We start from the raw sequence: 27,936 nt of genomic DNA on the forward strand, positions 1-27,936 counted from the left end.
ACTGACTGATAATTTTGAGACGAAATACAAAGGAGAAAATACAACTTTGGCACATGCATGATTTACAAAATTGTTTATTTATAAAGCTTATTGCCGTTATTTTACAAGACAGGACTTCCACAACTACTGTGATTAATAAGTAACATGATTAGCTTCATTCATAGCAAAGTGATGTGACCTGCTTGTCACTATTATATTTCATGGTTAAGAGTTTTAATGGTGTGCTCACAATATTGTGGCAATGTTACCTATAAAAAAGACCTTGAGAAAGACAGACATCTTTGTCACTTCAGTTTTCTTCAGATTATTTTATTAGTGAAAACATCCCCCAAGGGTCCATTTTGCATCTAGTTATTTTTCCCTGTAGCTGTGCTAAAACATGATAAAAATGTCCACAAGCTCAATATTAACAATTTAGATTAGTAATTACTTGTTTGCTCCAAACCGACTTTAAATTTTGCAAATTAATTATCAGTTTGCTAAATGCAAAAGTAGTACAAAATACCTATTTAAATAAATCTGTCTCCGGTGATTTTCTGGCCTGGTGTGCATAATACCTCATGATAAATATTACAATAAAGTGTCTTCTGGCAGATAATAAGATGGCGCCACAGACACTTACAGAAGTGAGGGGATATTGGGAGTTTTTTCCTGCTTCATTGCCATTACCCTCTGGCAAAGAAAAGTATGGGGTAAAATGTTTGTCAGCTGGTTGTTTTAGCAGTCACATAAATTGTTCCTTTGATGTCCCAAGGTCAATGAAATCTTAGTACCACCAGCCTTTGCTAGAAGATACATTAAAAGTCTCTGATCTTTCCTTTAAGGGAAACAGTGGTAAAACTTATTACTCTGTCACAGTGAAGGAATGCTTGTAAAAAAGTTCAGTAATGTAGGGGATGGCTTTTCTTTACTATCCTTCTTGAAAGGGGGCATCTCTCTCAATCTCATTTTCCTTGTATGCATGAAGTGGGAGAGAATCGCAACAGATGTAACGGAGTAGAAACTGGAACTTGATATCCATGTGAATGTCACATGCTCTGTCATAAGGCTGACTGTAACTTGAGAAGACATCAGGTCCAGTATTCCACAGCATAGTATAAAAAGTCACACCACAGTAGTATTCTGTGACCACCAGCACAGCTCCCTTGAAAATATATTTTAATTGGAAAGAAGAGCAACAACAAAACATTCTTCCCCTGTTCAGAAAATAGCAACTAGTAGGTTGAATGCCAGAATGAAGTACCCAGGATGCTTCCTCATTGAAGGAGTAATCCTAACTTGACACAGCCTACACATACCTCACCCACCCACTGGCAAAGCTACTAGCTCCTTTTGCAAGAGCAGTGGCATGTAGTCCATGTAAGGATTTGTTTGTGATCCACATCAAAGTACTGGTCTGTTCTATCTTTGGTTTCAGACATGAAGTAAGAGTTAGGTTTTCACAGACGTCTGTGCATTTAGAAAAGAATCTTTTTTGCTTTAGGGCTCGACTCCTGTTCCTGCTGAACTGAGCCAGTATATAAAATCAGAACTGATATCAGCTCAGTAGGCACCGGAGGACGGGTCCATCGACAGCCAGGAACAGTATCTGCTGCAAGGGGACAGTTCCAATAAGAAACAGCCATTTAATATCAATATACACACTGGACTTTGCACCCATCGGGGCTGCTTTAAGAACGGCACACTCTTTTATAAAATACAATACTTTTTAGCATTAGGCTCTTCCACAGTTATTGATTACTTCTATACTGTAGCCAAGCAAGGGTGTTTTCTCACGTGGATTCTTTGCATTCTTGGCAGGAGGAAGGGTACAGGGTTTGCATCTTTCCCACGGCTTCTTCGCCTGTTACAATCTGCAAACTAGATTCCAGGCAAACATGTGCTATGATACTACTACAGCAGCAGTCAACATTTTAAGAGAGTTTTCCATCTCACCTTCTCTTCAGGTGCAGAACTTAGCCACTGTGAACAAAGAGGAAATCAGTCACTGTTCACCAATCAGCTAAGCTCTGCACCTCGCTAGAGAGGTCTTCATCTGAACATAGTTACAGTAGCAGCTGAAGTCCTTCAGTGACTTGTCTGTACATTTTTAGGAGAAGTAGATTCAGGGGTTCCAACAGTGTGGATATGAGATTGCCATACCCACATGCAGTTACAGATGCCAATGTCATGGTTATGTGGTAATCCCTGGCAATGTGATTTTAATCTTAAGTCACAAATCAGCATGCCAGGAACCCAAACAACCAAAACGAAGGAAATGTGGGTGGCTTTTCTCTTTTCCATCAAGATAACTTGAAAAAGCTAATCTTTTCACTCATTTTGTTTACATGCTAGAATATTCGTTGGTTCACCATTTGGGCTACTCAAAACAAATCATACGTATCAGCTCTATAAAACAGTATAAAAAGTTCATAAAACAGTATGAAGAGTATTCTATTGCCAACAGACTTAACAATTTGTATTAAGAACACTTATTTTTTTAATAAAAAAAATTAGGGTGGTGGATTGAATGAATTGCTCACCCAGCAGAAGAATAACCCATTTTAAATTTGAATTTCTGACTCTGTTCTAAAAAGATTAAGGTGAAACTGAACATGTTATCAAATCACTAAACCACATTTTGCTAGTTCCTTATAATCTAATACATTAACCAGAAGCCAAGCTTGAATATATGTTTGCAAGCAAAGCGCACCAGTTTATTTGGTATATCTTTGTCCCCCCACATATGAAGAACAAGATTTTCCATATTCAACTTCATAACCAGAGCAGCCCTTTCTACAAAAAATAAAAATACACAAACACAATTAACACTTTTTATATCCTGGTGCATCCTTTCCTAAGCATTCATTTCTAGTGGAACAATTTTGTTACTGGTTGGTCTTTTAATACTACCTCGTTTAAAAGTTATGTGAATAATCCAAATTATTTGTGTCTTTTAAATTGTTAACCTCATTAAATGAAAACCTAGGAATACTAGCCTGGAAAGGATCCTTCTACTAAACTTTAATTATTCTGTATAACATAAACCAAATAGAAAAGGAAATATTTCAGAGTAAATTATCCACTTACGACAGTATTAAAATAGTTGCTGTTTAATGCATTGTCCAACTGTATCACAGGCTGTCAAAATGCCCACCATAGGATGGCAAAGACCAGTTCTATTTAGCATTACACAACATGCTGATCACATAAAAACTGAGGGAACGCCAATGATTTATAAATGGGTTCAGGCTGCTTCAAAAGCCATATATAAGAAATGGCCAACCCTCACCTGGTACTGCAAAAACTGGCCAGCAAAATGATGTTCAACTTGGTATAAAGTTGTTATCTTCCCTTGGCAATCCTGCCTCAAATGAGGCATTAAAAAGGTTCATGTTAAACCAATTAATTAAATACAATAAAAGGTTACCTATTTCTACCACACATATATCCAAATATTACATGTATTTAGGAGCATAGGTAATTTTTATTTGCTGGGAGCTCCCATCAAAGATACCAGCAACTATGCAAGAATGTAAGCTGTAACACTTGCCATTCTCACATGCTCCAAACGTATGTAAAAATTGTGCGGATTCTTTTCAGCCTCAAGAGTTCTATGTTTTGAACACAGTTTGTATATGATACACTATAACAATCTTAGCCAGAGTCCCGATTTCAAAATATCTGCTTGCTCATAGAAATACAGATACCATGGAGAAAGCTGCTTCTTTCAAAAACTTACATTGAAACATTCTTGGCCATCTTTTATGATTTTACCCTATTATTATCCTACTTTTAAACACAGCTCCCTCTCTGGATAGCTTTCTTTACTTTGAGGATTTTAAGAGATTTTAGGTTTTGATAAATAAACTTACTCATTCATAAACTATTTTCTTCCCCTGAGAAATGAACTATCTGGGAAAGAAAAACCACCTCATCAAAACAACATCTCTGCCACTACTTTAGCGGAGGACGCATCCATTTGGTCACGGATTGTGGCAAAACTTTTACGTGCAATTTCTTGTTGTTTTGCATCCTCATTCACCATTAACTCTCCATATAGGTAGACACCCATTGCCTGAAAGAGGAAGAAAACAATAATCCTATAATATAATCAATTCCAGTGTGGTGCTTTTCAAGATAACAGCAGCTGTACCAAACTTACAATTTAAACATGCACAAGCTTTCCTTCCTAAGAACTTTCAGGGTTATTTGTAAGACTTTTTAAAAAGCATAACACAACTGGAAACCCACAAAGTTGTTTCCTACTATGGTCTACTCAAAGTAGATCCACTGTAATTAATAGTTCTATGTTAGCCATGCCCAGTAATGTCAATTGGTCTATTCATAATATTATTAATATTCTATATAATATTTTATAACAATTTTTTTTGTAGTTGAGGTTGAAAAGTAAAAATCTTTATAGCCAAGTGAGCTTCACTGGAATAAAACTGAGTCTTCTACTGAAATATTTTTACAGAACCTTTCTGCACCCAGACAGTAATTCTGTACTATCCTGAAAATACAAGATTCTGCCTACTGCAACCATGGGGAATTTTAAAAATAATCTGGATGATTGCAGCAGCAAGCAAGCAAGCAATTTATTATGGATATAGACCAATATCTATTTCCATTTTCTAGAACTTGCAGAGTTGGTTCTAGAAGTGGGAGGCATATAGCTAAGAAGTCACGTTTGCAAAACTTGGGTAGCCATATTGTTAACTAAAATTTCACTTTTCCTCATGCAGTTGTGCATTTAATACATATGAATATGTTATTTCATTTTTTCAAAACTTCAACAACTTAAGTTTCAGTCACTGGCTTTGGGCCAGAATCTAGTTAAAAGACAGAAAACAGAGGATAAAAACAAATGATTTTTGCAATGAAGCGGTATAAGCAGTTGGGTTTCTGAAGGAGCTGTTACTAAAATCAGTGCGATTTAACTTTAAAAAATGATCTGAAAAGGGATTAACGGAAAGTCAAATTAGCATGTGATTCTAGATTATTTATGATGGCAAATCCTCAAACTGAGTAGTTGCAACAGCATACAGTGGTGCGACAAAAAGAATCCGTTCTGTGAGTCTCTTTGTCTAGCGGTTTTTTCGTCTTGCGAAGCAAGCCCATTGACGGATTAGCGCTATTAGCGGCTTATCAGCTTAGCGGATAAGCGGCTTAGAAAAAGGGGGGGGAACCCGCAGGAACTCGCAAGACATTTTCGTCTTGCGAAGCAAGCCCATAGGAGATTTGTTTTGCGAAGCACCTCCAAAACGGAAAACTCTTTCGTCTAGCGAGTTTTCCGTCTTGCGAGGCATTCGTCTTGCGGGGCACCACTGTATATCCAAATTGAGTGATTAGGCAACAGAATGGTCACGGAAACGTAATAAAAACCCTAGCTCCATATGCATTTGGATGGGATCTAAACTGGTTTGAACCATACAAACATACAGTGGTACCCCGCAAGACGAATGCCTCGCAAGACGGAAAACCCGCAAGACGAAAGGGTTTTCTGTTTTGGAGGCGCTTCGCAAGACGAATTTCCCTATGGGCTTGCATCGCAAGACGAAAGCCCATAGGGAAATGCTGGCGGTCGGGAGCAAAGATTTTCGCCCACAGCCGGCCTTCAGAAGAGGACCTCTTCTGAAGGCCGGCGGGGGGCAAAAGTCTTTGCTCCCCCCCCGCCTGCCTTCCCCCCCCCCCGCCTGCCCCGGGCGATCTTAAAATGCTGGCGGGCGGGAGCGAAGTGTTCGCTGCCGACCCCCAGCATTTTAAAATCTCCAAGGGACGGCAGCCCGACCCCCAGCATTTTAAAATCTTCCCGGGACACGGGGAGATTTTAAAATGCTGGGGGTCGGCAGCGCTTCGCTCCCGACCCCCAGCATTTTAAAACGCTGTTCCGAAGGGGGGGGCGGGGACACCTGCCCCAGCCGCCCCACTTCGGAAAGCTGTTCCGAAGCGGGGAGGGGGGGCGGGGACACCTGCCCCAGCCGCCCCACTTCGGAAAGCTGTTCCGAAGCGGGGCAGGGGGCGGGAACACCTTCTGAAGGCGGGCAGGGGGCGAAAGTCTTTGTCCCCCCTGCCTGCCTTCCCAGGGGCTTTTAAATCGCCCCGGACAGCGGAGAAGTCCTCCGCTGTCCGGGGCGATTTTAAAATGCCGCCCGCCAGCATTTTAAGATCACCCCGGACAGCGGAGAAGTCCTCCGCTGTCCCAGGGTTTTTTAAAATGCTGGGGGTGGGAAGAAAAGCCCTTGTCCCCCCCCCCCCCAGCCTTCAGAAGAGGTCCGGGGACAGACTGTCCCCGGACCTGGTCTGAAGGCGGTTTCCCTAGGAACACATTAATTGATTTTCAATGCATTCCTATGGGAAACCATGCATCGCAAGACGAAAAAACCGCAAGACGAAGAGACTTGCGGAACGAATTAATTTCGTCTTGCGAGGCACCACTGTACATACAAACCTAGGCTCATGATTTGCCTGTCCTACACAAACCACAAGCTGTAGTGAAGTTTCACCACAGTCTATGATACCAGTCACTAGTGGAGGGCTGGGGAATCTGTGGTCCTCCCATTGTAGCTGGACTCCAGCAACCATCATCCCTAACCACTGATTGTATTGGTATTGGCTGATGGGGGTTGGAGCCCAACAGCTGCAAGTCCATAGATCCACCCCTGCAGTGATGAAGGAAGTATGAGACAAATTAATAGTTCATAGCTCTAACTCAATGACTGGAACCTCCATGTATCAAACAGTATGCTAGGAACAATCCAGAGTGGGGGACTAGCTTCATGATTTCCTAAAATATTGCTTCCTAGGGGCACCTGGCTAGCCACTGTTGTCTTAGATGGGCTCCTGGTTTGACCTAACAAGGTGATTCTTGTGTTCTTGCTATGAAAATTGGACTAGTTTCAGTAGAATAGTTAACAGTTACTCTGCAAACTGCAATAGAACAATAGACATAAAACTTTTTGGGACATCTCTGTTACAAATACTGACTGACTAGTATGTATTTAACATCTAGGGGAAACAGTATTAGTCAGTGCTGTTTTTCTGGAAAAAGAGGTGCTGGAACTCACCATGAACACCTCCCTTGTTCTCTTAGAATGGAAATGGCGCCCACCTAAGAAGTGCCAGAACTGAGTTCTGGTGAGTTCCGTCTGGGGAAAAAGTCCTTCTGTTGGCAAGTTACTTCAGTGGTAAGATTCCACCAACCTACCACTTACTGCCAAATTGGAGAGTAAAACCGACACTGAGAGTTCTCATTCTGATTGACTATTCCATGAGCCATAACTCAAACATCAAAATTTAGTAAACACTGCTGGTTCTGTTACTCTAAATGTTAATGGTTGCATTTGCATTTTCTTCAGACTTTTGAAACAACCAAGTCCCCTTTCAATACTGGAAAACACATAAGACTTCAGTTTCATGCATTATCATTCCATAGATTGCACAAGTTCTTGGAGATGATTGAAATAAAGGACCAATAGTTATCTGCAGCTTTGGTGTCAGGAATTCTTTCCTCAAACAGCCACAAATATAAATATAAATATAAATATACAGTATATGTGTTCTGAAGAGGGAGATCTGGAAAATTGCAGAGCACAATGCTTCATGGAACCCTTCATGGAAGTATTATACATAGAAAAACAAATGGAAAATTATTTCAAAATCATAATGACACTATGCCTACTTGAGACATAATTATTTTTCCAATTGGCGAGAATATTGCTTCTTTTAAAAAATCTGAAACATGGTTTTAATATAATTAATCTACACTAAAATGTTGTAAAGTGTCCTTATTTAAGGTCTGGACATGCAGACGGGAACAAACCAAGCAACTGAAATAACCTGGATGATACTTTATCCCATGGGCTCAGGGCAAGATATCTGTATATTGCTACAAGCTAGTGGATTCTGCAGCTTTCAGGGGCCCAGCAATGTCCAACTACTATTGAACTGAGCTGCTCTGATGTTAGGGGCTGAACTCGTCTAATCCTAAGTACCTTTGGCTGGCCACTGCTGAAGTTTGAAAGAAGGAATGGGGCAGGCAAAACATCTTGGAAAACAACAGCTTAAAGAATGAGGAAGAAAGTTAGCCCAAACTGGTCCAGAGCAATGTAATGAAGATGAGAGGAGTAGAAGAGAAGCAAAACTGAAAAAAGCGGAAACAGAGGAGAATTGCAAGTGACCAAGAGTTAGGCTAAGGGGTGCAGCGTTTAAGTAACCAGCCAAATATTTGTCTCAGGGTCTCTAGTAGCGTTTTTAGCCCAGACCTTGCTGCCTCACCCCTTTCCCCATCCAGTAGCAACGCTGCTGTCAGAAGGCTGCTGATGTGGTCCACACAAGTTATGACAAATACAATAGGATTTATTGGTGGGACCATTTAAGGGTAATTTCCAATGAGCAGTGGGGGAGAAATCAGTTTGCCTCACATTTTTAATGTGAACTACATTTCACACCACAAAACAAAACGCGGAATTGAAATGCAGCGACCCTTTGAAATTTCCTTGCCTCCAAATTTTAAGTTGTAGTTCTCCAGTCAAAAATGTATTCTTTTACAAAAATGCATCAAGGAAATTTGTTCATAAAATAAGCAGTTTCATCTATCTCTTTTTCAAGATACCAACACTCACATACCTATGATACTCTGGCTAAATGCAAATGTTAATAAATAGTACTGACCTGGTCTTCCTTGAGGAATTTCTCAACATCAACATACCCTGCTGTGTATTTATGTTTGATAACAAGCTCACACCATCGATGTCGAACCTTTAGCAAATGAGAAAGAAAAGTAAAAGATTAGCTTCAGAAACTACAACTGGTTAAATAAAGCTCATTAAAATGCAGTTTCCTATTTTTAACACCAGTTGCCGTCTTCAGAACTTGGCCACCAAGCCTTTCTCCCTGACAGATCATTAATACTAACCAGACATACTGAACATAAAATGTGGCTTAATGAAAAACACTGAAATTCTAAATAACCCCTCTCCAGGATTGTTACAATAACCAATATCTATAGATAGGAACACTGGCAAATGAATTGTATTGATATATAATAACTTACAAAATAGTTTTATACTGAAATGCCTTATTTCATTAAATTATTTATTATTTCTCAAACTGATTTTTTTTAACAGGTCAGTGTTTAAAATGAAATATTGCAAAATAGTGTGATGAAGTAGCTTTCTCTGCATAGTTGGGGCTGATAAGACTGCTCAGAAGAAGAAACTGTGCCTTCAGTGCTCACAGAGGGCTGCTGCTTCTCTGGCAATCACTCATAGCTAAGTACGATTGTCTTCCATAAACACGGTTTATGGAAGGGCACACTCCTAGTGACTGGAGCTGTCACAGCCAGCTTATACTTGGAAGCCCAAGCTTTATATGACTGGCAGGTATGGTGAAAGGAATGGAAATGGCCCTGCTGGTCAGCATCCACCAGGGGTTTATGTATTCATAGCACTGATAAGTTGCCTTTCCAAGATGGAAACAGCCCATTATAACATTACAGAATAGAAAGAGCAATGTATATAACATACATAAAGGTAAAGGGACCCCTGACCATTAGGTCCAGTTGTGGCCGACTCTGGGGTTGCGGCGCTCATCTCGCTTTATTGGCTGAGGGAGCCAGTGTACAGCTTCTGGGTCATGTGGCCAGCATGACCAAGCCGTTTCTGGCAAACCAGAGCAGCGCATGGAAACACCGTTTACCTTCCCGCCGGAGTGGTACCTATTTATCTACTTGCACTTTGACGTGCTTTTGAACTGCTAGGTTGGCAGGAGCTGGGACCGAGCAACGGGAGCTCACCCCATCGCAGGGATTCGAACTGCTGACCTTCTGATCAGCAAGTCCTAGGCTCTGTGGTTTAACCCACAGTGCCACCCGCATCCCTATAACATACATACAAACAACAAAAATAGAAGAGGCAGCACAGCCATGAAAAAAATAAAAACATGGGAGGTAAATCCAGGGAGGGAAGGAGGGGGAATGGCGATAATTCCGCAACATTGCTTGGGCAGGGGGTACTGTCAATGAGTCTGGGCAGTGGGCCTAGACTCTTTCACAGAAATGCCTTGAACGATGAAGACCAAGCTGGGAACTGCTGTCCTATGGTGCAATCAGGTCACTGACAATGTGTGTGAATGAAGCAACTAGATGGACAGGCCCAATCGTGCTGGTCTTTGCCACCCAACAGTTGGCTTATGGTATGGCACCACAAGGAAGCAGTTTCCATGTTAGTGCAGGGGCAAACAGTGAAGATGCCAGTATCTTTAAGCCTTTGGGAGAAAGGGGAGAGTACTGCTATTATGGCCCCTCCTCAGCCATTAAACAAAAAGGGATATCCATTTCAGTCCCTAATGCTTTTAAACAGTGTTGCAGCAAAAGCATCATGGAGAAAGCAAACCCATTATGCAACGGAGTGTAAAAAATAATAATCGTAAGAATACTTAAGGTGACATTCTATAGCCCAGCACACTGCCTGTGCTGATTATCTAGCATAATAACTCCTCACCAAAAGTTTCCTGCCAGAAGGTCTGATGCCAAGGCTGGCCCTGCCGTGCAAACAGGTGGCAGGGCCTGCATCAGGTGGCACCATAAGGGGAACAGAAGAAGGCAGGAATTGGTGTGCGAATTTTGTAGCCAGGCTAGCTCGTTTAACAGAAATTGTTTGGAAGGTTAGCTGCACATTTTATTTCACAATAAGAGGGCTAGAAACGCTTTCCCCCTATAGTGGAAGAGTCTTTTCAAAAAAATGACAGCTCCGAGTCCAGAGTCCCTATTGGGGATACCGATAAAGGCTGCTGGGTTGGTGACCCCTGATCTAAACTAATGTCTTTCTGCATGAGTGTCAGGTAACAAGATAAATGTCTGCAGATCTAACACAAGGTCAAGGACCTGATTGATCAAGTTTAGTCTTGAAAACCCTTAGAGACAGATACAGACTGGAGGACAGAGATTACTCAAGATGCTTTGCTGTCTGAGGTAGGACAGTAAATGGACTCCCATCATACCTTAAGTCAAAGTACCCAAGGGCAGCCAATTTACTTTAGAACCTATGGGAGAAAATCCCAAGCACATCCCATTTCCCTGGCAGCAAAATGCAAAGATAATAAAATTATATAAACCAATTTGCATTCCTCTCATGATTCCCCAAAATACATACTGCCTATTGATAGGGCCATTCTTGCCAAGAAAATGGTGTCAACCTTTGAAATATGAAATAACTGTTATAATGGTTTGTGCTACAGTCTATCTGGACTGTGCTGAAGTAGTTAGCCATTTTTCTTTTACAGGCTGGGCTGCTGCTGTTTTACCATATCAGATACATAGAATAAATAAGCCAAGTAAATGATCAAAACTGACCCCTGTGGGCTCATATTAAGGATTTATCTAAAAGGATAAGCAACTCTACAGACTGAGCAAGACTGATTAGCAAGGTCTATTACAAATAGATGATTACTGCAGCAGGATTTAGCTTTAATGTGGGGTTGGGGAACACATAAAAGAAATTGTTGCTCCTGCAAATAAGCATTTATCGTGGAATGTGCCATACAACTGCTACATCCACACATCAACACATTAAATCACAAAACTTTGCATTATGCCAGCCCTGCAAGTGAAAACAGCATCAATATTCACCACTGACCTACAATTTATAGTGCAATCCTATGCATGTTTATTCTGAATTTAATGCAACACGCCCAAAGAATTTATGTACAGAACTGCAGCTGTAGACATGATTTCTGTGGGATTTCAGCAGCCTAAGTACAAGAATTCAGCCTTGGGTGTTAAAATTTATAGCTTTAAAATACAGGTGTATTTTTATAGTATACTCAAATGTTTGCTCCGTCATATAAAGCTGCATGCATATGGCTGGAATTCTCTGCACTTACCTGGGAGAAAACCCCACTGCATACAGTGGCTATGTTCAGACAGTTGTATCTTGGTTTGCAATCCTTGTTTGGATTATACTCACTGTGTGAGTGTAAGTGTAAAAAATGCCTGATCAAATGAGGATGTACGGATGGAAGAAAAGAGTATGAGAGGAAGCACATAGCAAAAACAGTGCTCCTTCTTGATCCTTCAAACCATGGAAGATCATAAACATTACATCTGAATGCAGCTGCTTCCTGTCTGGAAGGAATTCCCTCTTGAATCAATGGATCTTACATGTGAGTGTTTTAGGTTTATTCAGTACATTTCATGTAGACTGAAAATGAGATAGTTGCATCCACTTCTACTTGTCCCCATCATCTGTTCTGAAGAGAGAGGAAATCCCATTGCACAAGCTTAAGTCCTTGTGCTAATGTGATTATTTTGTTGGAAACAAATCAGTCTTTAACTGGCAGCCGCCACCCCCCCCAAAAAGGTTTTCTTTAAGGTGCTTTTAATGAAACAACAAAATTAAAACTTGCCTATAATTTGATCATTCCCCATTAAGGCAAGTAGCCCATCAAAAATGGGTCAATAATACACACTTAAAGGTTACTGAGTCTTTCCAAATACGCTGGGTTGGTATTTTGGAAGAAAAGTTTGGATTAAAAGTTGTATGTGCTTGTATCCCCGCTGCTCAGACCCGGACAGGCACCTGGATTTGCCACACACTCGGAGAGAACAGATTACAGTTTTAGCACCATGGTATCAGTTTCCTTGAAGGTCTAGTAAATAAAATTTGTGCTACACCAAACTTTTATGAAGTTGGGTTCTTTTGCTGCAAAATTGCAACGAGGAACTAGTGAATGGGAAACTTCTTCTACACACCTGTTGTTCTTGTCTGAAGCCATGCTTTTCCCACCTGCTGTTATTTGGGTGTCCCTGTATGAATGTATGGATTATAAAAAGGGCTTCTTCATGGTATGATCCCAACCAATCACAGATCATGTGATGAAATGCCACAGTGCTGTGATCTGGATCTGTGACAGAATCACGGAGGGCAAACTCTGCTACCTACAGTCCTTACATTGAAGGCGGGAAGGAAGGAATGTCCCAACCACATTCTGATTCAATTAGTCAATGTGTGATTGGATAAGGAAGCAATGGACTGGTTGCCTTGGAAATAGGTAAACCTTCCTTCTTTCACCAAACACCCATCTCCTTTTACCCCATTTTGGGAAGATGTGTGAAAACAAAAGGTAAGACATGTTTAATGGGAAGCAAAAAGTATTCACCTAGCAACTCCCTATCCCTGCTCAGCCAACTTGAAATACTGTAATAAAATCATTCCAACTTATATCTTTGTGCCTGCAGTTCTTGTAGAAATAGCTGTGGTGTGTGTTTGACTATAACCAAATATGTGCCTCCTATGCTTCCTATTAAAAATATAGGTCTTGGGCTTGGCATATGTTTTTAGCTGGCATTTACTTGGATTTTTGTTTTGGCATGGACATTGTTCTCTTTCAATGAAATTTCCAGCAATGCTCAATCTGGGAGAGGCAATGATGATATAATAAAAAGACCATGTATGTCACAACTGCCCTGTTCAGGTCAGTAATCTCAGAGGAAAAATTCTTTTAAAAGGCCTATGAACAAGACAAACAATTTGAAGTGTTATGCAAAACTGGTGATTATATAAAGTTTACATTCCAACCCAACTTTCTTGAATCGTATTCTGGACTAAATAATGCTACGTTTGCCAGGGATATGTCATTAAGCAGCATGAGCCTGGACCTGCTTTTGACTTTGGCTTCTCTTGTACACACAAGGGCTGAGCTCTTAACCAAATATCAAAGGGAACTTGAATATATTCTATACCCCAAGATACATATAATGCACAGAACCATTAAATGATGGACATTGTCATCCAAAACATATGGAAGGCACTAGGTTGGAGAAGACTGATAAAAGCCAAGCAAAACAGCAAGGCGGTTCCTGGAAATAGACTAAGGGATTCCCCAGAGTTCCATTCTTGGTTTCTGAATTATTGAGTCCAGTCCTAACACAACTTTAGATCAGTATTTATTTCTGTATAGTTATTTCATTTCATTTATTCTTTGCTTTGAATATTTACGTCCTGCCATTTTAGTACAAAGTCCTCACAAAACAGCTTGCAAAATAAACACAAAAAACAATATAGAGTCATACATTGGATCCCAAACACCCTGGATCTTGGACGTTTTGACTCCCGAACGATCAAAATCCGGAAGTGACTGTTCCGGTTTTTGAACGTTCTTTTGGAAGCTGAACATCCGACGGGGCTTCCGCAGCTTCCGATTGGCTGCAAGAGCTTCCTGCAGCCAATGAGAAGCCGCAATTTGGTTTTCGAATGTTTTGAAAGTTGAACGGACTTCCGGAACGGGTTCCATTTGACCTCCAAGGTACAACTGTAAATGTAACATCATCTCTAAAACAGCAGCCATCAGTTAGTTACAAGGCATAAAAAGCCAGCATAAAAAACAATAAAAGGTTTTACCAAAAAAGAAAAAAGTTAGTTTTCTGGGTGACTATATATAGACATTACTATTGTTCCTTAGCAGCCTTGAAACGTGTCTATATACGCATTGCTATGGTGGGACTATGACTGCCACCTTGGTTCCCATGTCTCCCATCTGAAACCCTAGAGATATGCCCTATCAACAGGCACCATTTAATACTTGTTCTGCACTTGCAGGAAACTGATCCTTTAGTGTGGCAGCACCTACACTTTTTGGAACTCCCTGCCTATGAACACCAAGCTGTTTTCTTTCTGGCAACTGCTTGAAATATTTTTATTTAGGCCAGCCTACCCAGACATGAAGTTAAACGTGTGTTTTATTTCTTTTTAGCTACTGTTATCATTTTTGAATATTTTAAAATACCTGTTTTTATCTATAATAAAGAATTTTATTATATATATTTTTGTAAACCACTTAAATAGTTAAAAACAGCAGATTTACAATGGTTTCTTTTTGGCCCAGTGGCAAAAGCACACCTTGCCATCCTCCCTGCCGTTATAACCCAACAGGTACCAAAGGCTTCTGGACTACTAAGAACCTCAAATGATATCAATAGGCAGACGCCAAAACAGGGCAGAACCTATAATATGTGAAACACTCCTATCTTTCCAAAACTCCCTTTGCCTGAATGAACCTTCCCTCGTGCTCCCACATTTTGCTGCAGGATCCACTAGTTCCGTTTATCTTTCACAATAAACAGATAAAGGGATACAGGCCTCACAATAAGGACTGGAGTGAGAGAAGACAGATTGCAAAATACCTTCTTGAAGAAAGAACTTTCCTTTTCTGTGTCTGCTGTCCTGTCCCCCCGTCATGTCATCCTCCTTCTACTGAAGAATGAGGCACAAGACACTGACGCAACACAGAGCCTGCAGTTCTATGACCGTTAGGGTGTCCTACATTTAACACAGCATATTGAAATGAGAGCATTAAATGCAACACATTTCTTTGCCACGTACAAATAAGGAGACACATATATGCTCTTTTAGCAGCGTTCAACATACGGAGGGAGCTTTCTGAGGCACAGCTGTGTTTACTGCCCTATTCCAAACATTTATACCACACACATCACTGTGATCTCTTGGTGTCTCGGTAATTGTCGACTTTCCATAAACTATTCCCGAGAGTAGGTATAACTTTTACCATTAATATACTGAAAACTCTGCAAGGCAATAAAGCACACAAAAGCCAGACGGAATAACTCTTACAGATGGAGGGATGGATCAGATTATTAGTCAGGAAGACTCACTGTTAAGCAGACTGAGTGGCTCATTAGGAAACCAGAGCATAGTCTGGAAACTACCTGCACAGTTCTTTATTCCACTACCAGAGGCGGGGGCACACTCTGCAAAAATCTGGTCAGTTGTGGAACAAGAAGAAGACATTTACATGCTAAGAATCCCCACCCTCCCCAACTGTATGATTATAGTCCTGTCTCAAAGGATAGTTCATTTTCACACAGATTAGAATCCTTCTCTTACAGTTTCAGACAACCCCTCAAAATAGTCCAATGTGGATAAATAATGGAAGACAGCAATTGTTTTCATGAACTGCTTGTGATTTCCCAGTGGCTGTTACTGTGTGAAATGAAGTGACCAGCTGGAAGGATCTCTGGTCTAATCCAGTATAACCCTTATATATTTCCAACCGTGTTTAGCCTTTCAGTTAAGGCAATGAAGTAATAGCATCCTTGGATCCTAGCATCAATTTTCAAGAGGATTATTACCACTTAAACATTTACCTTTACAAATCATGTATTCATGAAATGTGAAGTTTCTAAATTTGAGTTTGGACTGTTAGTCAAATTCATATTTGGAATTGTTTCAGTTCTCTTTTAAGAGAGGATATGAAGTACGACTGTATTACATGTGGCAGACTGCAAACAAGACTTTACTGGAAAACAGAGCAATACAATACTATGCGCACAAACCCTTTTCAGTCCGGGAACTACATTCAAGGTTAGCCAACCTTCCAAAGGCTGCGCAGCGTGCATGCATTCATGTAAGCACACACATGAATGTGTGCGCTCGCCACACCATATGCAGTACACACCAATTCGCACATGGACACATACACAGGAACACAACACACAATCTCTCATTCACACACAGAGCACACTGCGTGCCTCTGATGGGCAGGGGAGGGAGGGAGGGAAATCGCATCCCTATCATTCCACCAGTCTGGGAGGAGAGACTGAAACCTCTCCACTCGCCATAGCTCCCTCCTCCTCCTCTGTTATCATTAATCAATTATTGTTGCAAGTGGCAGCTGTTGTTGCACGTGGTCGCCTCAGCTGCTCTTCAGAATGATCTTGAGGTCATATCTTAAACAGCTGAAGCTTGTGGTGCCAGCAGTAACCAGTGCCACCTAGTGACTAAAGCAGAGAGCAATGGAGAGAGAGATCTCTCCAGCAGACATCACCAAAGGTTCCCAAGCACTGTGGTAATGCGCTCCATTAGGAAGTGGACAGCTGAAATTTTCAGGAGGGTTCTCTCCCCCCCAAAACACAGATTAACTATTAATTATAGAGGGAAGACTGGACTGACCACTAAAATAAAATAAAATAAAATAAACCTGCCCCTCCTGACAAAAGGGGGCACCTTTGGGAGCTACAAAAAGACTTCTAGGAGGCTAGATGTATTATGCAGGCTAGATACCCCTGCAGTGAAATTAAGGGGGAAATAACCCAACTTCACTTTAAAGTTCTATAGGTCTCTTCCCACCCCCACCCCCCCACTAAAATTACACAACCATGCATGAACCTTTATTTACTACAGGTTCACAAAAGTAGTTTTTTAATAAAGTACAGGGATGTGCTTTACTAAAAATATAAATATATTAGGTGAGAAATTCCCCTCTGAAAAACAGGAACATTATTGCCCACTACAATTCAACACACATACACACTATTTGATTTTACACAGTGCCTCTTTCTGAATATCAGTGTGGGCATGTAGGCGCTGTAAGAAATAGCTGATTGCCTTTGCTTTGCTCAGGTCATTGTGCAAATCTCCTATCTAGGAGACACAGGCTGATAAAGAGTTCTGTAGATATTTCCCCAATTCACAGCACAACACAAAGCATGCTGGTATTTCACTCTGCAATCCAATATGACCTTGACTCAGTTAAGGCGGCTAAGGAACTTACAAATTGTGTGTGCATGGAAAGAAACAGGGAGGATGGGGGGCCTTGCTGTTTATAGAAGGAAAAGCAATTTTCATATAGCATCAAAAGGTAGTTGTTTTACAGAACTGTTCCCTGTAAGGCCACAGGCAAATTCTTAAGACTATACCTACTTTTCCAAGGGAAGGGTAACTCTAATCATCACTTTTGGCAACATGGTAATTGACTTTCTTTCTGTTGTGTAACATGTTATACATGAAGCTGCTCCAAAGAGGTGTGGTGCTGTTTTTAAACACTACTTGGTCACAACCTTATCCTAGGAAGGCGGATAAGACACTACTTAACTTGAAAGCAGTACCCCTGGCTGGCAAACAGTGGCGTTGCTATGTGGTTAACATGTATACCTGCTAGTGTTTCCATGGTTTGGGAAATAGATAAAACACAACAACCTGAGAACTCTACATTGTTTGTAGTAAGTAAGGTAACTTCATTTGGTCTGTTAAATAAAAGGCCATCAGTTTACAGGACCATGTACAATGAAGCTGTTGTAGGAGAAAGGCTACGTACCCCTGGATATGATATATGGACTTCTATTTTTCACATCTTCTGCAAAAGCACTTATATTTCTTCAGTCCATTCTCTCTCTCTCTCTAAATATTCCATCTGATGGCCTTGGTATGCATTGCACATTATGAAACTGAACATTATTAACCAACTTGATGAAAGAAGAAAAATGTACCAAAGTAACTTTCCATCTGCTATGAAGACTCTTTTTGGGGGGAAGTAAGGACTCAGGAACATTTACAGGAAGGAAAATAAAGCTAATTTGAGAGCCAATTTTATTTTGTGGAAAGTACTAAGGCGATTCATATGCAACATTTACCAGATGGTAGTAACATGGTCATACCATTCAATAAGATGGGGAAGCAAAGGAACATGGAAAATCTTGGTTTATACTTTACTGTGTGACTGGAGAGTACAGGTGATCTAAGCTCCGTATTGAAAAACCTCTTATCCTCAGCACCTCATCTCTAACTGAGATTCTAGCAATCTCCTAGCTGTTTGGATTAATTAGACAATAGTGATGTATATCTGTATAATTAGCCAATGAAGATCTTCTGGTGAAGCCTGCTCTACATGCTACTGCCATCTGAAGCACGGTTGCAAAGTACATGGGACAATTCTTGCCCTCAGAAGAACTGTCAGCATGTATAAGGTTGATAGAATACCTCCTTATCTAGTGGATCTTCAGTGTTAAATTGTTTCTGGATTATGTTTTGTTCATTGGTTGCCTTTTGGTTGAAAAGGGATTTAGTACATTTTTAAATAAACAAAAAAATACGTAACATTATTATATTGCTGTCTCTTCCTTTGCAGTGGACAGGAAAATAGGCTGTAAATCTACTTTTCTTTTCTTTTTTTACAATTTACTGTTTTAAATGTTTCTACTAAAGTTTAAACTCAAATAGTTCTGAAATGGTCAGCTCAGATATTTAGTCCTGCGCATGCTAGGTTGCAGACCTGAGCTTCAGGAATGTCTGGGCCCACTGCTATGCTATGTTTAAATCACGTGAAATCCACCCTTTTTTTAATCCTTCACCTCGCTCCACCAATCACAGTGTGTACCTTCTGCAAGCCACTGTCCAGTTCACATAAGACTTCATTAATGCAGCAGCAGGCATAAATGTTCACAAAGTCTGAGTCACTTCCAAGCTGAGTCCTTATCTTGACTTATTTACGGCTGAAGCTCTAACTGTTCTGCATATTTGTCTGCATTATTTTGAAAGATCTTTCCCCAACTACAATGAAGTACACAAAATAAACCTAGGAAAATCTATGGGATCTGTTTAACATAAAGATATGCTGACTGGGGATAACTGCAAAGTCCTTTTCTGGTTTCCATGAATATTTAATACAGTTTAGAAATGCAAATGCTCTTGGAGGCAGGAGGGAAATAAGGCAAAATGTTAAACTAAGGCTGCAATCCTAAGCACATTTATTTGGAAATGAACACACAGCGGGATTTGCGGTGGATAAGCATGCATACATTTAGGCTGCATCTTCCCCAGGAAGCTTATGGTCAAAATTGTATTTTAAAACTACCACCCATGATTCTGTTTACAGAGCAACTACCATAATAATTCAGTTCTGGCTCCCAACACATCTGGAAGTTCCAAGAAAATATTAAGACAGGGCGCGTACAATGGACCTAAAACCCAGGGTTAGTTGCATTTTCTCAAAAACATCCCCATGTGGTTGGAAAGGCTATTATTATTACTAATAATAAGTTACTTTGTTTATTTATTATTTATTTTATTTGTATTAGTATAATGATGAATACAACATAATTTTATAGGGGGGAGTTCAATATAGTACTATTGAAATCATTCTGTCGGTACAAACATTTCAGCTTGCCAGTCAAAACAATCAGGGAACCAGGAAGAGGGCCTTCTTGGTAGTGGCGCCCGCCCTGTGGAAAGCCCTCCCACCAGATGTCAAAGAGAACAACAACTACCAGACTTTTAGAAGACATCTGAAGGCAGCCCTGTTTAGGGAAGCTTTTAATGTTTGATGTATTATGGTATTTTGATATTTTGTTGGAAGCCACCCAGAGTGGCTGGGGAAGCCCAGCCAGATGGGCGGGGTATAAATAATAAATTATCATCATCATCATCCCCTCTCCTCCCCCTACGACCTGCTATGGAGAGTGCAGCAGGAGAGGAGACGAGATGGGTAAAGTCTCACTGCCCTAGTGGAAGTCTACCAGTGGGACCCCTAACAATTAGTGTTTCTTACGAGCAGTAATTATTTGATCTAAACAGTAATAGTTAAATGATTAGTGCTTTTCCTAGACGCTTGAAGGATTTCACGTGCATTATTTCTGAGTTGAGTAGATGTTACAGTAGTGTGACTGCCACTGAATGCAGCTACCCTCGTATTTCTTCTTTCTACTCAGTAATGTCTAATAACAAAAAGGTGCTCTCTAATCGTACAATGCTTTGAGTTTTCTTAGCCGGCTGACATTCACAGGGGCAGGGAACATCAAAGAGCAAAAGAGAGCCTAGTTCTGCCCTAAGTAATTCTTACAACAGCACCATAAAGTAAATCACAAGGGAGACTTCTTAGGCCAAGTAAAACCATGTGCCCATCTAGTCCGTTAACACCTGCTCTGGCTAACTAGCTGCAGATCTCCATCATCCCAGACATAAGTCTTTAACACCACCTGCTACCTGATCCTTTTTTAAGTGGAGATGGCAGGGATTGAACCTAAGCTTCATGCGAACAAGGGGTTACCGAAGCTTCCCTGGGTAACATCCCACCCTCTGACTCTGAATTCAAGTCAGGCTGTAAAGGAAGGTTCCAGAGGGCACTTAGAGAATACTCCTGGTCTCCCTTTCCAGGTGTGAGTCAGTGTTTTTAAATTTGGTGCGGAGGAGACTTTAATAACTTTTTCAGGCATTTCTCCCATGTAAGCCTTTTACTATACAGTTGTACCTTGGATCCTGAATGCTTTGGTACTCAGATGTTTTGGCTCCCAAATGCCGCAAACCCGGAAGTGAGTCTTCCAGTTTGCGAATGTTCTTTGGAATCTGAACGTCCAGCGGGGCTTCCGTGGCTTCCGATTGGCTGCAGGAGCTTCCTGCAGCCAATCAGAAGCCGTGCTTTGGTTTCTGACCGTTTTGGTAGTCAAACGCATTTCCGGAACGGATTCCGTTCGACTTCCGAGGTACCACTGTACTTTATTTATTGCTCACACCTACACACTTTTCATCCCTAGTCTGGCATTTTTGAGATGGGGTAACCCAAAAATAACAGCCCTCAAAATTCACGTATATCATGGATGGATTTTTGTTTTTAACAGTGGGTATCCCTACATAAAAAACAACAACCACCACTTAAATCACTCTTCAAGGAACAAACACACTTGAACAAAAATGAAAGGGGTTGTTACGTGAGCCCATAACACACTTTAATTAATGCCTTCTACAGAAAGACTTAGGAGAAGTAGAAACCTTGTAAAGACACAACGTTACTCACTGATCTCTAGTCTTAAAAGTAGCACAACAGGAGAAAGGCGTGAGGATTAGGAATGTAAAAGCTGCCTTGTATGAAATCAGGCTAATACTTCATATTGATCAGAACTGTCTGCACTGGCCTTTCCCAACCTGGTGGCCTCCATATGGTTTGGACTACAATTCCCATCAGTTCTATCTATCATGGCCAGGGCTGGTCCTTCCTTTCTGAATTAAGCAGATTGTGATGTAGGAATCATCCCTTCTTTGACAAGCACTCACAGCTCACTAGTGAAGCCTCTCTAGTGTGAAAACTTTTCATATTAAGCTATTCTGATGCTTTCTGAATTATTCTGCAATATTTCATGTTTAGGTTGTTAAGTTTTTAGTGCACACCTCGGGGGTTTTTCTGTCAAAGCTCTCTAAAATGGCAAGATCTTTTAAACTAGAATAATCAATTTCAATATCCCAATGTGCAAGCTTAACATCTCTAACATCTGCTTACGGTATACAGAAACTGTACAGTGGGTCATTCACAATCTCTCTGGTTTTTATACAATTAATATTAGCACACTTACTAAGGTGTAAGCCCCACTGGACAAAGTAGGACTAATGTCTAACTAAGCACGCACAGGATGGCACTGCAAAGTTGTTTTCTAAGCTTCTCTAAATGTCAATTCATTCTCTGATGAAAATCTGAAGCAAACAGATCAATATGTAATTCTTTCCAAGAACAAGCCACCTCACTGGAACATACAACAGATTAACACTGATGGTTAATCTAGGTGACCAGATGCAAAAGAACACAACCTCTGCACATTTCACTGTTGTGCAGAAGTTTCAGCAGATGCACCAAGCATGCACACAAGCTGAAATTTCCTCTTTTGTAACATGGTTACTAGCAAGGCAACTTGGAAATTCCTTTGAAGTTGATTCCACTATCACCCCACTACCAACACCCAAGACGGTAGGAATCTTACAAAAGAACTGTAACAGTATTTCAACAATATTTCACAGGCAAGATATCTAGTCCAGGAGCTAGAAAAAACAATCAAAATCTTCTAAGTTTCTGATAGCAAGCATTGGGCAGGAGAAGTGGTAGACATACCTGAAAACTATTTAAAGTCTAGCAAAACAGATACGCTAATATCTTACATACACTTACCTGGGAGCAAGTCTCACTGAACACTATGGAAGCTTCTTGGATAATATTATTAATATTTTAAAAATATTTTTAAAATAATTTTCTTATCTGTATCTCAGCCACTCTGGGTGGCTTCTAAATTGAGATACAGTGGTACCTCTGGTCATGTACTTAATTCGTTCCGGAGGTCTGTACTTAACCTGAAACTGTTCTTAACCTGAAGCACCACTTTAGCTAATGGGGCCTTCCTGCTGCTGCCGCACCTCTGAAACACAATTTCTGTTCTTATCCTGAAGCAAAGTTCTTAACCTGAAGCACTATTTCTGGATTAGCAGATTCTGTAACCTGAAGCATATGTAACCTGAAGCGTATGTAAGCCGAGGTGCCACTGTACACGGGAGGGCACACTTAGGTTCATTCTTCAGTCTTGAGCACCTCCCTCTTTGTTTCTATTATAGTGTCCAAAACGCTATACATTTTGCTATACATTTTTGTGTATACATTTATATTCATTTTGCTATACATTTTTGTATATACATTTATATTCATTTTGCTCATGTTCCTACTGCTTTAAATCCAAGCTTAGAAGCTCAAAAGAACAAATGAAACATTAATCAAGTCTACTTTGTAAACTCTAATATAGTCTAAAAATAATTTTTAGAGCCAATTTTGCTAATACTGAGAAAGAGGTAGATAGTTCAGATAAAATGCCTTAAAAGCATACTTTGGATTTGACCTATCTAGCAGGAAAGGAAGGAAATTAGCCTTAAAATGGTTTTTCTCCTTGCAAAATTTTTTGGCAGTGAAATGTCCTCTGTGGTAAAGCCAAGACTGTTCCAATTATGTATTGTTTAGAACCACACAGCCTCTGTAAAAAATATTAACTTTTTAAACCTCGGTACATGAATACAACGTGTTGCAAGACCAAAATTAACTGAATGCAGAATATGGGCTCTACGAGATGCCCTTTTAGACTTGGTTTCTCTGATCAGGGCCCTATAATAATCTCAAATCACCATCCACATGGATTATATGCCATCAACGTTTTGAACAGCAACACATGCAGAAGACACTCGTGCGTACCCAAGGTCAGCTAGTGCGTGTAAGCATATTCAGTGTAGATTACAACAACACTATTATAAATACATTCAGAGGCAAATCTTCGTAAGTGAAGCTGCAGTGGCCTTTTATTTTGGTATCCTTGCTCCACAGTGAGTGTTTTAATAATGGAATAATGGCTGTGGCGTATGCCTGAATGCCCTACCACGTGGTTATTTAAAAAATAATAATAACAACAACAGGATTTAAAGCATGAATAAATGTGCAGGCTCTGTTTCTTGTGCTAATCATAGTATAATCGTATGGGCGAGACGTGTGTCTAAATCTCGGTGTTGTGGGTCATGTGTTGTAACAACGTTGTTGACCTTCTGGGAGGCAGGTTGGGTGGGCGGGGCGGCATGTCATCCGAAACCTAAAGTTCTACATTCCCTCTTTGATCTCCAGCCCTTCCCAATAGCTCATCAGGTTTTGTCAGAACACATGCTGTCAGCGCGCATTCCCTTCTCATTGATCTTCTGTTCTTACAAATAGCCCCTGGTTATTTGCATTTATGTTCTACACCCAGTGATCCCCCTCCTAACCAAGGGGAGTTTCTTGTGGATAGATGCTGTCTGTCAGAAGAATAAATAAAATCAAACACATCTGCAGAAAATATTTTCATGTGTTTCAGTGTCTCATTTACCAATCCCTGCTTTTAAAAAAAGCATAATCTGCTGAGTGGAACTTATCCCTGAGTACCGTGGTACCTCGGGTTAAGTACTTAATTCGTTCCGGAGGTCCGTTCTTAACCTGAAACGGTTCTTAACCTGAAGCACCACTTTAGCTAATGGGGCCTCCCACTGCGCCACTGCTGCATGATTTCTGTTCTCATCTTGAAGCAAAGTTCTTAACCTGAAGCACTATTTCTGGGTTAGTGGAGTCAGTAACCTGAAACGTATGTAACCTGAAGCGTATGTGACCTGAGGTACCACTGTACATCTCAGCATTTGCAGCAGAAAATTACGGTAACGTAAAACAATTTATGAGTGACCACCTGAAGCCTGCCTACATGATCTTCTCATTTCTACATTTTAGTTTATTGATAAATTATAATAATAATAATAATTTATTATTTATACCCCGCCCATCTGGCTGGGCCTCCACAGCCACTCTGGGCGGCTTCCATAAAACCAAAAATACAGTAAAATCACACGTTAAAAACTTCCCTGAACAGGGCTGCCTTAAGATGTCTTCTGAATGTCAGGTAGTTGTTTATCGCTTTGACATCTGCTGGAAGGGCGTTCCACAGGGCGGGCGCCACTACCGCGAAGGCCCTCTGCCTGGTTCCCTGTAGCTTTGCTTCTCGCAATGAGGGAACCGCCAGAAGGCCCTCGGCGCTGGACCTCAGCGTCCGGGCAGAATGATGGGGGTGGAGACACTCCTTCAGGTATACTGGACCGAGGCCGTTTAGGGCTTTAAAGGTCAGCACCAACACTTTGAATTGTGCTCGGAAACGTACTGGGAGCCAATGTAGGTCTTTCAAGACCGGTGTTATATGGTCTCGCGGCCGCCCCCAGTCACCAGTCTAGCTGCCGCATTCTGGATTAGTTGTAATTTCCGAGTCACCTTCAAAGGTAGCCCCACGTAGAGTGCATTGCAGTAGTCCAAGCGGGAGATAACCAGAGCATGCACCACTCTGGCGAGACAGTCCGCAAGCAGATAGGGTCTCAGCCTACGTACCAGATGGAGCTGGTAAACAGCTGCCCTGGACACAGATTTGACCTGTGCCTCCATAGACAGCTGTGAGTCCAAAATGACTCCCAGGCTGTGCACCTGATCCTTCAGGGGCACAGTTACCCCATTCAGGACCAGGGAATCCTCCACACCTGCCCGCCTCCTGTCCCCCAAAAACAGTCAGGATTCAACCTCAATCTGTTAGCCGCCATCCATCCTCCAACTGCCTCCAGACACTCACACAGGACTTCACTGCCTTCACTGGTTCTGATTTAAAAGAGAGGTAGAGCTGGGTATCATCGGCATACTGATGAACACCCAGCCCAAACCTCCTGATGATCTCTCCCAGCGGTTGCATGTAAATGTTGAAAAGCATGGGGGAGAGGACAGAACCCTGAGGCACCCCACAAGTGAGAGCCCAGGGGTCTGAACACTCATCCCCCACCACCACTTTCTGAACACGGCCCAGGAGGAAGGAGCGGAACCACTGTATGACAGTGCCCCCAGCTCCCAGCCCCTCAAGACGGTCCAGAAGGATGCTATGGTCGATGGTATCAAACACCGCTGAGAGATCCAGCAGAACTAGGAAACAGCTCTCACCTTTGTCCCTAGCCCGCCGGAGATCATCAACCAGTGCGACCAAGGCAGTTTCAGTCCCATGATGAGGCCTGAATCCCGACTGGAAGGGATCCAAATGGTCCGCTTCTTCCAGGCGTGCCTGGAGTTGTTTGGCAACCGCTCGCTCAATCACCTTGCCCAGGAATGGAAGATTTGAGACTGGGCGATAATTGGCCATCGTGGCCGCATCTGAAGATGGTTTTTTAAGAAGCGGTTTAATAACCGCCTCTTTCAGCGGGTCTGGGAAGGCTCCCTCACGGAGGGAAGCATTCACCACCCCACGAAGCCCATCGCCCAGTCCTTCCCAGCTAGCTTTTATAAGCCAGGATGGGCAAGGATCCAGGAGACAGGTGGTTGGTTTCACTCGTCCAAGCAGCCTGTCCACATCCTCGGAGGTAACAGATTGGAATTGATCCCACTCAACTTGACTAGACAGAACTCTAGCACTCTCCCGCCCCGGCCCTGCTCCCACGGTGGAGTCTACTTCTTCCTGAATCTGAGCGATTTTATCTGCAAAAAACTTTGCAAAATCATTGCAGGAGAACATTGTTACTTTTATATCCCACCTTTCTGCCCAGGAGTTGAAGGTAGCGTACATGGCTCTCCCCCTAGCCAATTTTATTCTTGCAACAACCCTGTGAGGCAGACTAGGGTGGGAGGCAGTGGCAGGCCCAAGGTCACCATGTGAACTACATGGCTGAGTGGGGGGTTTGAACGGCACAAAACATCCTGAATAAAGCAGTGCCCCTAATAACTTGATTTTTATTTTATAACCAGGAAACTCGCCCTCTTCAAATTGAATGTTGTTGATTAAAATCCTCATGCTCAAAACTTCCACACTGGTCCTAGAACTTGCCAACATTACAAGGAAAAAACCTTCAGCAGAGCGCTAACTGTATTTGGAGATACGAAAAGCCCCTCGCTTCGACAGGCGACAGTATGTAAACCAACATTCCCTTTTGAGGGGCGTAGGTGCCTGTGATTCAGTAGCTGCAGAAACGTTAATGGTAATGTTATCTTGGTTGCCCTTCTTAAAGGGTCTAGTTAAGCCCTTGATTTCACCTTGCAAAATAAAGCCGACGTAGTGTTTCTGCTACAGAGGTTATAACTTTGTTTCAAAGGACAAAACTGCATACAAGTTCAGTAGCATGAATTTGACACAATTTATAGTAGAAAGGGGAAATAATAATATCAGTAGGGTGTGAAAATCTCACAGGCCTAGATTCTCTGGCATGAAACTGCAACAGAGGAGTTACAGCTTTGATCTTACCTCCTCAGTTATTCCTCTTCCAGATATAGAAGTCCTGACATTTCTCTGGTATTTGTGTGTGATTAAAATATACCCTAAATATATCTTAATTCCTATAAATAGCAAAGTGAAACTTTCAAGGCTAAGTAAAAATAAATCTGGCATTCAGAACACCATATAAACAAATAAATAAAAGTTGAAATAAACTTGCAACTATTATCATATTACACTGAGCATTTCCTTGGAGAAAGTAGAAATTTTTGAATTGTGTGGTTTTAAATCTGATGTTCTGATCTACAAAAGCTCATGCTAGCACTCCAGAACCTGCAAAAACAAATTACTACAATTATAATGGCTACTCCCCCTGCCATATTCAGCTCTAACCACAGCAATATTATTTAAATTAAATTCCTACAGACACTTTCTCTTGTCTTCACACACAAGTAGTTAAAAGTCAAGTTTGGAAATCTTTTTTCTTTGTGCCTGGACAGGCAGTGGCCAATTGGCAACTACTTCTGAAATGCAATCAACGAGCTCTCAAAACTATTTAATTCTTCTTTCTGAAAATGTATGTATCACCGGTTTTAGCTTTGGACCAATCCCCAAAACAGAGG

General features: G+C 41.3%; 1 protein-coding gene and 1 long non-coding RNA gene across 17 annotated transcripts in view; both read right to left on the bottom strand.

Moving 5' to 3' along the window:
- Positions 1 to 58: 58 nt before the first annotated feature.
- AOPEP (aminopeptidase O (putative)) overlaps positions 59 to 27,936 on the bottom strand; it is a 185,176-nt gene continuing 157,298 nt past the window's right edge. For 12 of the 16 annotated variants that reach the window (XM_083464871.1, XM_083464869.1, XM_083464875.1 and 9 more), the window contains 3 exons: positions 8,656 to 8,742; positions 3,855 to 4,057; positions 59 to 1,962 (listed from right to left, as the gene is read on the bottom strand). In XM_083464871.1, coding sequence (XP_083320997.1) covers positions 3,917 to 4,057; positions 8,656 to 8,742 — 228 coding nt within the window. In that variant the 3' untranslated portion in view covers positions 59 to 1,962; positions 3,855 to 3,916. The remainder of the gene's footprint in view (positions 1,963 to 3,854; positions 4,058 to 8,655; positions 8,743 to 27,936) is intronic. The other 4 variants (XM_083464881.1, XM_083464882.1, XM_083464873.1 and 1 more) reach the window with 1 other exon arrangement.
- LOC310688532 lies at positions 18,932 to 24,801 on the bottom strand. Its single transcript, XR_014517014.1, has 3 exons — positions 23,207 to 24,801; positions 23,080 to 23,152; positions 18,932 to 22,842 (listed from the first exon to the last, which is right to left on the bottom strand). It is a non-coding gene; the product is annotated as an uncharacterized lncRNA (long non-coding RNA).

Source organism: Podarcis liolepis (genome assembly GCF_965112155.1).
Source record: "Podarcis liolepis genome assembly, chromosome: 11".
In the NCBI taxonomy this organism is placed as follows: domain Eukaryota; kingdom Metazoa; phylum Chordata; class Lepidosauria; order Squamata; family Lacertidae; genus Podarcis; species Podarcis liolepis.